Below are 14017 nucleotides of genomic sequence, written 5' to 3' on the forward strand. Positions count from 1 at the left end.
AGATTTGGAAATTCATTTAATTTTTTGTAGTTTTCATGGGCTATGCTCTGCTCTGCACAGAACCAGGGGGAGAGTTCCGCCGATTTAAAATGAGCCCAATACGGAACTAAAACTTCCTATGATTGGCCGCTAGTTGCGCTGTTGCCGGTTGCAAAAAGAATTGTTCTCCATTGGACCCCATTCATTTTCCCCTTTCGTGTTCTAACCTTAATTCACATTTTCATGAATACTTTATGGTTCCTAGCGCTAGTTAAAAATTGCCTTTCAATCACGATGATATGCCTTTTGTGAAAATAAGGTCCCATTTATGTTAAAATTGATGATAAAGTTGCGGGGGGAGCGTGGCCAACTAAACTAATACCAGCCGGCTGTGTTCTTCTTCGTGTGCTGTATTTCGGGAGGCTCCGACCACATTCTCCCATGTATCCCTGCGGTTGCACGTGACCGTTGGCAGCCAATAGCCTCCACTTGGTTGCATTTCAATCTATGATGGCAACACCCATGCCAAGGACCCATATTGTGTCATTTGCGCTGCATAGAAACCAATGGCTTCGCTTTGTCCATATCTTTTATACAGTCTATGCTCAGAACGTCTTATCACGTGCAGGGGCGTCACAAGGGGTAGGAAAGTGGGACTGAGTTACTAGGGCCCAAGGTGGTGGAGGGGCCTTAATTATGTTATACTTTAGCTATTGAAAAATAGCAGATATACAAGCTCACAGCGCGGCACCGAGTGCCGCGCTGCGAGCTTGTAGATCTGCTATTTTTGAAAAAGTCGTGCAAATGTGTGCAAATCTTTGAATATGTGTATTTTTTAAGCGAACATTTTGTAACTCAAATTTTGCTTCTGGGGGGGTCCCTGTAACGAAATATTTTGAGATGGGGGTCCGTGGCCAAATACATATCATTTTGGGGGTCCTTCACATGAAAAGGTTTGAGCTCCACTGACATAGAAACATAGGTTTTTTCAGAAAAACTCAGAAGGATTTGAAATATTCAAAGATTTTCATGATTTTTCAAAAATAGCAGATCTACAAGCTCGCAGCGCGGCACTCGGCACACGGGGGCCCCGCAGTGAATCCTTGTACCCAGGGCCCAGAATTTGGTGCGACACCCCTGATCATGTGTAGCGTTCCCTCTCTAGGTACGAGACGCCACAGGTGGCGTTGAACTGTGGGATCATGCTGAGGGAGTGCATCCGTCACGAGCCCCTGGCCAAGATAGTGCTGAACTCTGAGCACTTTCACTGCTTCTTCAACTACGTGGAGATGTCCACCTTCGACATCGCCTCCGACGCCTTCGCCACATTTAAGGTAGCCGAAATCCAGTTTTCACATTGTTTGGTATGTTGTTATTCTATAAGTTTTTGTTCATTTATGTAGGATATGTACTTCCTGGTCGTAGTACAGGAATATTTAGTCCTAGGGTTAATAGTCTAGGACAGGGGTCTTTAATGTGTTCAGGCTAAGGAGCAGGGACCCCCTCTACATATTGTATAAATGTGTGATGGAGATTTATATCGATTCATAGACTTGTTTGACAGCACTGTCTATCTGTCTATGTTGTATTCTTTTTTTTTTCTCCCCGACTTAAATCATCGATACTTTGTAAACTTGACCTTTCACTCTGTACTTGGTCTGCTCTTTTTTACTCTACACGAAACCTATTTGCCGAAAATAGCTACAAGTGTGAGGCGTTGAGAGCTTGTAGATCTGCTATTTTGGGCTAAAGTTCTCCTCAGAATTGGGATACGAGGGTTCAAGTTGTTCATTTAAAAATAATTATCCTATCACACAAGGATTTGGAGGCCCCCCTGTGGTAACTCTGAGGACCCCCTAGGGGTCCCGGACTCCCTGTTGAAGACCCCTGGTCTAGGAATAAACCAGCGCTCCTTCCTACCTCAAGGGGTTAGTCTCCCCACAACCCTGGACCTCCGCTCTTCAAACACTAATCTCCTCGAAATCCCCAAAGCCAACCTACATACTGTACCATGGTCGAGCGGGCCTTCTGCTCGGCCGTCCCGAACTGTAGAACGAACTGCCTCCCTGCCCACCTGAGAGCACCGCAGTCGTTGACTCTTCCAAGAGAGGACTAAAGACTTATCTTTTTTTTTAACCACTAGGCTTTATGCCCTCATGTTTTAAATGTTTTGTTTCAGTCTCTTAGATGTTTTTAAAGTTGTGATGAATCTTTTTATGCAATTGCCTTGTAGCACTTTGACATTTTCACGAATGTAAAGTGCATTATAAATAAAATCCATTATTATCATTATTATTAATAAAGGCACACTTTGTTATTGTTGCTGAATTTTCTGAGAATAGGAACGTTACGATTCCGGTAGTTAGAAATATATCAACAGGGGCGCCTGCTGGCCTACTGGTCCAGGCGCATACCACTTAGGCATTGCCACATAGGCATGGAATGGAATGCCTGGCCGCGTCGCCGGCTTGATTCCCGTTCCGGGCGACCTTTGCCGCATCTCTCCATTTCCTGTCAGTCTACTGTCTACTTATCAATGAAGGCATAAAAGTGGGTTAATCCACGGAACGTCAAAGTACTGTCCAGGGGCTGCTCACCCGACATAGAGCATTTGGTGATATTAACCCGACCACACCATCTTCCCAGGGACACCACAGCTGTGATTATCTACGCTGTTTACATTCATCCCACTGCGAATATAGACGACGCATTGTCTACGCTACAGGATTTGATATATACATTTTCTGATCGTTATCCCAGGGCAGCTAACGTCGCCTTGGGAGATTTCAATAAAGCCAACTTAAAGAAGGTTATGCCTAACTTTCATCAGCACATTACGTGCGCCACGAGAGGAGACCGGACACTCGACCATTGTTATACTCTATACAAGGCGGGTTACAAGGCGTCCGTTCTACCTCCCTTTGGAAAGAGCGACCATGTTGCTATCCTTTTGCTGCCGAGATGTAAACAACTCACCCAACGTGCGCCGCCTGCTGTGATACAAACACGGCGATGGGGGGCGACATCGGACGAGCAGCTGCGCGACGCGCTAGACAACGTAGACTGGAGTGTATTTGGGTCGCCCTCTGATGACGTCAGCAGCTTCGTGAGTGGCTTCTCTGGATTCATTGAGAAAATCACAGAAGATGTTGTACCCATGGTTACTGTGAAAGTCCATCCCAACCAGAAGCCATGGGTGGACAAATCAGTGCGATCAGCTCTGAAGTCCAGGACAGAGGCATATAAGGAAGGCCTGATAACTGGAAATAATGAAGCATACAAAGTAGCTTCTTATGAACTCAGAGCAGCCATAAAAGCAGCTAAAAAGCGCTATGGCAATAAAGTTGAAACTCAAATGCACCAGAGAGACACAAGAAATATGTGGAAAAACATAAATATCATCACAGATTACAAAACAAAAGCAAATGTGGCTGTGAATGATCTTGCTCTAGGTGAGGAACTAAATGAGTTTTTTGCACGGTTTGAGGACAGTGTTAGTCCAGCCGACATCACCTCTCTGCAGGAGGCTATTGCCCCAGCATTAGCTCTAGCCAAGGAAAGCATGACACCTACCTTCACTATACATGATGTGCGGCTAATACTGAAAGGTGTGAACAGCAGGAAGGCTGCCGGGCCAGATAATATTCCAGGCCGGGTGGTCAAAGCCTGCGCTGACCAACTTGCCCCAGTAGTCCACACCATCTGGAAGGCCTCGCTAGAGCAGGGTGTTGTCCCCCGTATATGGAAAGAATCCATCATTGTTCCTATAGCTAAAAACAACAAGCCAGGCACCATAAATGACTACCGTCCGGTAGCATTAACACCAATTCTCATGAAATGTTTCGAGAAGTTGGTGAAGAACATGATCCTAAAACAGCTGCCTGACTCTTTCGATCCCACCCAGTTCGCCTATAAGAAGAACAGAAGCCCTGAGGATGCAATCTCCCACCTGCTCCATGCCACAAATTCACATCTAAATGATGGCAAGGGGAATTATGTAAGGTGGTTGTGTGTGGACTATAGCTCCGCCTTTAACACGATTGTGCCTCAGAGGCTCATTGGGAAGATCAGGGATCTGGAGATCACACCATCTCTCCTCCCCTGGTACCTCAACTTCCTCACAGATAGGCCCCAGAGGGTGAGGTGGGGAAACAATAACTTCACAGACCCTCGGACCCTGAACATCGGAGCTCCACAGGGATGCGGATTAAGTCCATTGTTCTACACCCTCTACACCCACGACTGTGTGGCGTCACACCCTTCCACCATCATTGGGAAATTCGCGGATGACACAGTGGTGGTGGGGTTGATCTCCAAAAATGATGAGACAGCCTACCGTGAGGAGGTAGAGAACCTGACATCCTGGTGCAAAGACAACAATCTCCTGTTGAACGTGACCAAGACAAAGGAGATGGTCATGGACTTCCGACGGAGTAATAGGACACCCCACCTACCGATCTCTATCAGTGGGACCCCAGTGGAAATAGTAGACAGCTACAAGTACCTGGGAGTACACATCAGCTCGGACCTGACTTGGAGCGCTCATGTCTCTGCTCTGGTGAAGAAGACGGCAGGAAAACTGTACCATCTGAGGAGGCTGAGGAAGCACATTAAATCCCCAGCCCTACTGAAAGCCTTCTACTCTGCCACAGTGGAGTCAGTGCTGACGGGCAGTATAACGGCCTGGTATGGCAACTGCAGCATCACAGACAGAAAGAGACTGACGCGGGTCATAAAGGCCGCGGAGCGGACCTCCCGCACCACCCTGCCCCGCCTGGAGGACATCTACCCCAGACGCTGCAGAGCGAAGGCAACAAAAATAATGAAGGACAGCTCTCACCCAGGCCACCACTTGATCAAGTGGCTGCCGTCTGGGAGGAGATTGAGACACTTAGCCGCAAAAACAGAGAGGATGAAGAATAGTTTCTTTCCTCAGGCCATCAGGGCACTTGGAAATGCCAATTAGATGGTGTATGTACAGTGTACAATTAATTGCTGCTATTTATTGATCTTAAAACTTTTAACTAGTATTAGGGTATGAATTTTACTGGATCGCACTTTTAACTTTAACTTATGGACTGCTATGCTTCTACTGTCACTGTTATTGTTGTTTTTATGTTGTTGGTTTTATGTTTTTATGTGCAAAGTCTTGGAGTGGCTGCGGCCCTAATTTCACTGCTCATTTCGATGCTGTATGTGACAATAAAAACCCTTGAACCCTTGAACCTTGAACAAATCTTAAAAAAAAGGAAAAAAAGAAATATCAATATATCCTATCATAGGCTTGGAGTAAACCTCTCTTTTTCTCTCTTTAAGGACCTTCTGACAAGACACAAAGTGATGGTAGCCGAGTACCTAGAACAGAACTACGATGCTGTGAGTACCTTCGTATAATAACTAATGATGTGCGTACGTAGGATCACATTGACTAGGGCTGTCACGATATGACATTTTACATGACGATTAATTGTCACTCAAATAATTGGCGATTAACGATTTAATTGTGTTTTTGTCGTTGATAATTACATTTCTGTTTGGCTTTTAGGTTTTGAAGTTGTACATGGTAGATATGACACATAACCTAAATATACAAAGAAATTACTGACATATTTGACAACTTACTACTTAAAAAATAACTTTGATAGTGGAAATAGCCGATCTACAAGCTCACAACGCGTCGCGATGCGACGCGTTGTGAGCTTGTAGATCTGCTATTTCCACTATTCCAGAATTCACATTCACGATTATGACGATTATGACAAAATAATTGCGATAATGTCAAATAATCACGATTAGACGATTATGTAATAATTGTGACAGCCCTCACATTGACCATATTCACATAGCAGCCATAGTTTGATAGCAGCCATAGTTTTCTTCATACCTCATGCACTGGGATACCTCACCAGAGTATGAAGTAAAAGTAAGTTGTCCACAATTAGAATCAAGTAGGGGTGGGCGATATGGTGATAATTATCGTTGAGACGATACAATGTCTCCACGATACGCCTTTTAAGAGGTATCGTATATATCGTGATACAATTGAATGAGCCTTGTAAAACATCCTGTTTAATCGTTAATACAGAGATTCATTGCAGAATTCAATTTAAACCTGCATTTTGATCTAAATCAGTTAGTTCTCAAACTTTAAAAGGTCAAGGTCTCCACTTAACTCTGACAGTATACAAATGAAACCAAATGGACCCGTAAGGGTCCATTTGGTTACGGGTCCATTTGGTTTCATTTGTATACTGTCAGAGTTACATACTTGTAAAGTTCAATTTAGATCTCCCAAAAGGAACCCAGAGAGTCTAGTTTTTTGTCAAGAAACTTGAAAAATATCAATAAAAACCAACTTGAAAAAAGAATCGTGATAAAATCGTGTATCGTGATACAGCTTGGGTAAATATCGTGATATTGTATTTTTCCATATCGCCCACCCCTAGAATCAAGTACAGGGAAACTTTGGTAAAGGTTAGGGTTGCGTAGATACCTTGCCATGTGGTCAAAAGTGGGAAAGATAACAAAAATTCACTCCATTGATTAGAAATTGATTAAAAAAAAGAAAAACATGTTTTGGACATAAAGTGGTTTCCACCTGACAGCGATGATATGGAACAAAGACAATAATTCACAGTTTGATCAAGTTGTAGCTTTATTAGTGGTACCACACAAATCAGATCTGACAGGATTGTATGCTGTGTGTGATCGAGGTGTTCTTATCGTGTCGTTTCAGGTTTTTGCAGACTACGAGAAGCTGTTGCACTCTGAGAACTACGTCACAAAGAGGCAGTCGCTAAAGGTTCGACACTTCCACTGTAATCCTTCAGTATCATCTCCTCCTCCTACTGCTACTGCTATTACTAGAAGTAGTAAATAAGTAGTAGACTTCTACTGACCTTTAATCCAAAAAAATAGTAACTGCTCTATAGGTCCTCTGTCCAAATTATATTGATTGGTTAATATCCACTAAACAATAAATTAAGAGCAGGACACTGTAGTGGTTTTTGGCTCAATGGTTTTTAACCCAGTATATTGGAGAAAAAAAAAGAAAATCTGCAGCCAGCTTTAGCTCTGAATAAAGTTCACTATGATCTTATGAAGGCCTTTCCTATAGACTTTCTATAGACTTTATTTTAATAATGTGTCAGTTAAGAACTCTGTTCCAAAAATAAACAAATGATCGCAGTGGTTTGACTCGTATGGATATGAAGAATCAACTGGCGGTGAGAAAACGCACATGTTACTGTCGCCGAAACAGCTACATTTTCGACAGAATGAAACAGACTGCTCTCTCCATAGAGGAAAACCTCCGCAACCCAGGGGATGAATGAATGACTTCGGTACTCTTATAACGGGGATACTCAAACTTCTGAACTTGTGGGCCACATTACAAAAATTTTGATGAATTGACATTACTTGACAACTTCTCTCTTTTATTTGCAATGTGACAATTGCAATGTGTATTATTTCATGGCATGGAATTCCATTTGTATTCTGTCAATGACACAATTTGTAATTTGCTACATTTTCTCTCTTTTTAATAATTCTGTGCAATTAGCATATTCCTCACAAACACTAAAACAAACTAATGTACATTTGTCTGGGTTGCTGTCTATCTGTCTGCCTGCTTTCAAATGGGACAACGTTAAGGATAGCTGAGCGCATCTCTCTTTCAATTGCTTCACAATGTTATCTATGACTTGGCCCACATTCAACAAAAATGGCTTTTTACAGAAAATAAACGTGTGAAAATAGATAGTTATGGTTAAGGGAAATCAATTAAAATCAAACAATCTGCTTCAAATAGATTATCCAGACTGTTTAGCTACCAAATGGCTAATGATGCAGAAGTTGATTTGCATTAGGCCTACAATGTTGTTTTGGGTATGCTGATTAGTCGGGCAGAGCCACTGGTAAAAAAAAAAACGGAAGGTCCAATCGGCTCAGTTTAAAGCTTGTTGGGTGCGTGACTTCGAGGACATTAAGCTGGGCCGGAGTTTGAGTATCACTGCTCTATATAGTCAAGGAAAATTAGCAGAATACCTGTCAAATCTGGGAATAAATTCCTTACCAAACAATTTCTTCACCAATGTGTTCGTAAAGGTGTCTAGTAACATATCTAACAAAGATTGAAATTCAACATCCCTAGCAAAATGTTTGACAGCTAGCCTAGGGTAATTCTGGGTCTCATTCACTTACTATACACCTTACTATAAGGGAAAGAATTACTCCCAAAAAATATGGGGTGTTTTTAATTATTCTGAATCCATTGCAAGCATTTGTTTTGCACGAAAAAAAATTCCTTTGGCTAAATACCATACCACTGTGAAAAGTGATGACTAAACCATCATTTTTATTTATTGCTTTTAGCCCAATTAATGTTTTCCGTGCAAAACAAATGCTTGCAATGGATTCAGAATAATTAAAAACACCCAGTTAGACCCCTCACATCCCACTTAAAGCATATTTTTTGGGAATAATCTTTTCCCTTTATAGTATATTGTTTAGTGAGTGAATGAGACCAATAATTACCCTAGCTGTCAAAGATTTTCCTAGGGATGTTGAATTTCAATCTTTGTTAGATATATTACTAGACACCTTTACGAACACATTGGTGAAGAAATCGTTTGGTAAGGAATTTATTCCCAGGTTTTTATTAATATTCCCTGACTAATAAGATGACCAATTAGTACATTTTGCCCATATTTAGGCATGTAATTTTCTCGTCCTGCTTAACCTTATTGTTCTGTGTGGCCATTAGTTGCTGGGCGAGCTGCTGTTGGACAGACACAACTTCACAGTGATGACGCGCTACATCAGCAAGCCCGAGAACCTCAAGCTGATGATGAACCTGCTGCGGGACAAGAGTCCTAACATCCAGTTTGAGGCCTTCCACGTCTTCAAGGTACACCACTCTGCTCCTGCATGCAAACATGAGCCCTAATTTATACTTTGTCGCATGACGGCGTCACGCACCGACAACAGCCGATCGACAAGGTCACATTGTAGATCTGCTATTTTTGTGACATCGTGGTCTCAAAATATGAGTTCTGTTCAACCAATTGCCCATTTGTCAATTTGGTCAAAAGAAATTGGTTGAACAGAACGCATATTTTGGGACCATCGCTCCATTGTTTACAATGGTTTGTAATGCAGGCTGCCACCCCACGTGGTCATGTGATCCAAGATGGCCACGGTGTGAATAAGGTCTATTATAGCTGATCGCAGATTTTAAAAACTAGCAGATGTACAAGCTCACCGCGCGTCACAAATGACGCGTTGTGAGTTCTTTTTTTTCCTTTTAGACTTAGGATATAGCTTGAGTGATTAACTTTTAATTGTTCACAGGTGTTTGTGGCGAATCCGAACAAGACACAGCCAATCATTGACATCCTCCTCAAGAACCAGACAAAACTAATTGAATTCCTGAGCAACTTCCAGAAGGACCGCACGGACGACGAACAGTTCAACGACGAGAAAACATATCTAATCAAACAGATCAGGGATCTGAAGAAACCAGCTTCCTAGAGAGAAAAAAATAAAGAAACAAAAATCTCCCAATCCCTGTGCCCCATAACTTTTTATCGCGATACTAATTATTAACCATTATTACTTATAATGGTTATCTTATTGAAAAACAATAATACAAATAGTGTAAGACGTTTGTATTTCTTTCCCTCTTTATGGTTCTTTTAACCCATTCAGAACGGGTACACTGTATTGTGTATCATTATTTTATGCTTTAACTATTGAAAAATAGCAGATATACAAGCTCACAGAGCTTGTAGATCTGCCATTTTTGAAAAATCGTGAAAATTAGAATTTTGACCCGATTCTATAAGTGTCTTTTGAATCCTTCTAAGGTTTTTTGAAAAACCCATGTTTCTGTGTCAGAGCAATCTGGCCAGCCATCGTCAAAGAAAAGGTCCTTTTCACTTAAATGGAGCTCAGTTAGTCTGTTCTTGAGAGACTACTATGTCAGTGGTCCTCATGTGAAGGACCCCCAAAATGATATTTATTTGGCCACGGACACCCATCTCAAAATATCTAGTTCCAGGGACCAAAATTTGAGTAACACACGTTTGCTTTGAAAATACATATATTCAAAGATTTGCAAAAAACTTTTTCAAAAATAGCAGATCTACAAGCTCGCAGCGCCGCACTCGGTGCCGCAGTATATCTGCTATTTTTCACTGGTTAAAGCATTCAATGATTCTAGGCCTAAATGGGTTAAAACATGTGAATAGTTCCCAATCACTGATCTGTCTTTTGTGTTTCTATTTTTCTTTTTTTCATAAATGTATCTTATCTGTAGCATTTAGTGCCACAACAAATGAGGTTGGAGGCAATGTATTTGCTCTCTTGGGAGAACCAATGATCAAAATGCTCCAAATGGTCAATTTTCGTCCATGCAATACAACTGTTCAGACCAATAAACGAAGGAATCGTTTGCTGCTTTTGCACAGTAGGCAATTGTTAAAATGTAAGCTGGTTACACTTTTCCTACTTTGGTTTCCCGCAAAGATCTTCATGCCAACAACAACCCTTCTTATTCCAAATCAACTGACAAAATAAAATAAAAATGTCTTGGCCTAAATCTGGTTAATCACTTTAACCTTCAATATGTACTTACTGTACAATTATATCAGTAATTTGAAAATAGCCGATGTTCAAGCTCGCAACATATTGCGATTTGATGCGTTATTAGCACACAAAAAAGAAAGTCACTATACAATGATGGAAGACACAGAATGACCTATTTGGGAGATGTAAAACAAGTTATTTGGAGTTTTTGCAAACAAGCAGTAGATTCTAACACACCTGCTGATGATTGAAAATTATTTCGGTCAATTTTCTAGTAATGATAATGGTCTGTAAATGTTTTCAGCCCCCGCTTAATTTGAAATAGGATTGCTAAAAAACTGTTAGCCATCTGAAATTCCAGACTGTAGTAAAACCGACATACCGGTAGTTCTTCTAGGAGTTTCACAACTTGTCTATTAGAGCCTCGAACAAACTGTTTTGATCTTTGGTTTTCTTTGCTGGTCGCTGCTAGCACTTTCTTTGTGATTTAAACAATGACGGTTTATCCTACAATTTGATTTCGAGCTTATTGCTGTTTTCACGAGGCTTGATGGTATTTTGTGTTTGTTAAATAGTGTTTCATTTTTTTTGTTATGAAATGTACAGTATATGCTTTGTACAACTGATGAGTGCCATTGCAAATAAGCAAATCAACAGAAGGTTCTTTTTTTAGAGAACTCCTTAAAAAAAAAGGTTTTGGAGGATGAGCCGACAGTTATTTGTAGTTTAATTGCTTTTCGTTCATGTATTACAATGAAGGTCTTTGGGTTTTTGTCCTGATTTGAATCACAGTTTGGTATTGATGTGTAAAACTGAAGAGAATATTCAGAGGTGCCTTTTTGGTTTGGTATTCATTAACCGTCTCTTCTAATTCTTTTGTATTTTCAGTATCTTTCCTGGGGGAGCTTAATTATCATTTTAATGAAAATATGCTCTGGATAGAACATATTTGTCGTGATTAAGCAGTGAACCTCTTAACTCACTACATTTGAGTTATTGCTGTTGAAGGAACGGTTTATTTTCTAAACTTTATTGCAGCCGATTCATTGTGCGCAGACAAGGTTTACGTTCTCAGCTGTGTCTTTGTAGCCAACGTGGACCTCTGCTAAACAATAGTACGACCTGCAGTACACCAGCTGCAGATGCTTTTGGGGGTGCTAGCCCTAGCATGAGGCCAAATCTCCAGACAGAAAGTCATGGAAAGACTAAAGTTCAGCTGTAACCGGATCAGTTGCTGAAATTCTAGCTGTGGAAAATGTGTACATTCAATGAGTCATGATTAAAAAACGCTACTATAAAATGTCTGTTTTTAATTGAATTTCCCAACCAACATCATTTAGTGGCTCAAAACCATAATGCCAACATTAAGACATTCACATTACACTAGTAAGACGCCTCAGGAAGTCCTATGACATCATACATACAATGAATCCCTTTTATGCCCATACACGGAGATCCCTGAACCAGCCACACAGATATGGGCTGTCTTGGCCATATATTATATGGATTCTGTTAGTATAGTATGTAGCCGATGTGGAATCCATGTATGGGCATTACCATATGACGTCCTGATAGATATGGATAGATTGATGACCTCAGGGAACTCCACATATGGGCATAAAAGGGACTCTGTCAGTGTGACATCACAGTGAAGCCAGTGCGTGATGTCAGAGCAGCAAACCCATTCTGTTAAGAGTGGTTCCCCTTACATCACAGTGATGTCAGAGTGGCAAACCCCATAGACCGTAAAAAAAAGTGTACACGTCCAGACGGAGTCAGCATGTGCAGTTTCACATACTAAACTGCGACCTTCGGTCACAATTTCACTCACCTGCCCATAAGTCCAAAGGTTCATTAGTCCGAAGGTTCATTAGTCCGAAGGTTCATTAGTCCGAATTTAGTTAGAGTTACTGAGGTTAAGGTTAGGATTAGGGTTAGAGTTGGGCATAGTATTCTTAACAAATTTGGACTAATGAACCTTCGGACTAATGAACCTTCGGACCAATGCCATGGCACCATTTTCTGCTATGAGTGTGCATCCACCATTCAATAAAAATCACGTCTTAGATTAGACCAATAACCATTTATAAATGCAATAATTGTATGGGAGAGACTGGGAGAGAATTGTCACTCATCTGTTCTAGCATTAACGAGGCCACTCATACCGTAGGTTACAGAAGGTTTTGACCAGCTGAATTCAACTGATTGTTTGGGGATTTTCATTGTTTATCCACTCCGAATACTTTGGTCTTACCAAAACCTTTCATACTTTTTCCACATTGAAGCTGTTTCAATAAAAGATGAAGATGCACAGTCAATTATTTTGTCCAGTTTGGTGTGTTAAGTTGAATAAACATACAGTTGTATGCTTCTACAACACCACAAGGATTTGCTTGTAAGAATGGACTGTGTATTTCTTGACAAGAGCCAAGGGCCCCTGGCAAGGGCCCCACGGGCCCAATGGTTAATCCAGCCTGAAACCACTTTACTACCTGTCAGAAACTCAGGGAACAGCTCTCTTAGTGTTTTTTCTTCCATTTCTATTATTCTAGCCTTGGAAATAAAGTTAATCTTAAATAAGAGACTTGCCAAAGGCACCTGAGCAGTGGTGTAGTGGTCTAATGATAAGTTCTTTGGCTCACAGATGCCATGTTCAAACCCCAGTCTTCCCAGAGTTCAATCAGGCACTACTTTAGAATTTTCTATGCAGAGATGTACATGGGTGACTCAAAATGTCTTTATGAATGCATTGGGTGCTCACACATTCTGAATTATGGTACCTCTGTTGGAAAAGCTCTTGACTCAATATCAGAAGGTCAAGGGATCAATTCCCAACATCAGCGCCTTTGCATCTGAGCAATTAACACTTCGATTTTTCTCTCCTTTAAAGGGGCCCCACCATGAATTTCAAACAACATTTTTTTCTTTCTTTTTTGGTCTGCCCAGTGTCTCTTCCAGCCCCCCCAAAAAACATTAATTAACTCTAAGCCCTGCCTTTCATTTCAGTGATTTTCTGAATGGGCGGGTCTGAACGGTACTCTTTTGAAACCGAGTCACAAGCCCTTTATGTCACAAAGGGGCTCATTTCCTCTTGGGCCCCCTCGAGAAGGGGGCGGTACTTTTTGAGAGGCTATATTCTATTGACACTATATACTGTATATACACTAACCTGACTTTCGCCAGATGGTTTGCAGCATTGCGTATGCCTGCATAACGCTCTGCAATGCATAAGCAATGCTGCCACCATCTGGCGAAAGTCAGGTAATATATACACAGTATATATGAGGGAGGACTACCAAGAAGCTCTGGCTGTAGTGAAGGCGATGAATGTTGTTAATGATCATGCAGAGTGTGGGGTTGACCTAATACAAGAATATTGTGGTCTCATTACTAAAGATGAGTCCCAACTCCAATACTTGCTGCAAATTGTGCAGGACTATCGGCACAAGTA

At 41.3% G+C, this 14017-nt stretch overlaps 1 protein-coding gene across 3 annotated transcripts in view; it reads left to right on the plus strand.

Annotated features, from left to right (window-relative positions):
• The window catches only part of LOC308280517 (calcium-binding protein 39-like), a 40535-nt gene extending 27682 nt beyond the window's left edge, over nucleotides 1–12853 (plus strand). For 2 of the 3 annotated variants that reach the window (XR_013961748.1, XR_013961749.1), the window contains 6 exons: nucleotides 1145–1313; nucleotides 5296–5355; nucleotides 6716–6781; nucleotides 8744–8887; nucleotides 9331–12415; nucleotides 12448–12853. Coding sequence is in view for 1 of the 3 variants with exons in the window: in XM_080720822.1 (XP_080576948.1) it covers nucleotides 1145–1313; nucleotides 5296–5355; nucleotides 6716–6781; nucleotides 8744–8887; nucleotides 9331–9510 (619 nt within the window). In the remaining 2 variants the exon portion in view is untranslated. Of the gene's footprint in view, nucleotides 1–1144; nucleotides 1314–5295; nucleotides 5356–6715; nucleotides 6782–8743; nucleotides 8888–9330; nucleotides 12422–12447 lie in introns of those variants that run through there. The other variant, XM_080720822.1, reaches the window with a different exon arrangement.
• The last annotated feature ends 1164 nt before the right edge of the window (nucleotides 12854–14017 follow it).

Source organism: Nannobrachium achirus (assembly GCF_963921795.1).
Source record: "Nannobrachium achirus genome assembly, chromosome: 24".
NCBI classification, from domain to species: Eukaryota; Metazoa; Chordata; class Actinopteri; order Myctophiformes; family Myctophidae; genus Nannobrachium; species Nannobrachium achirus.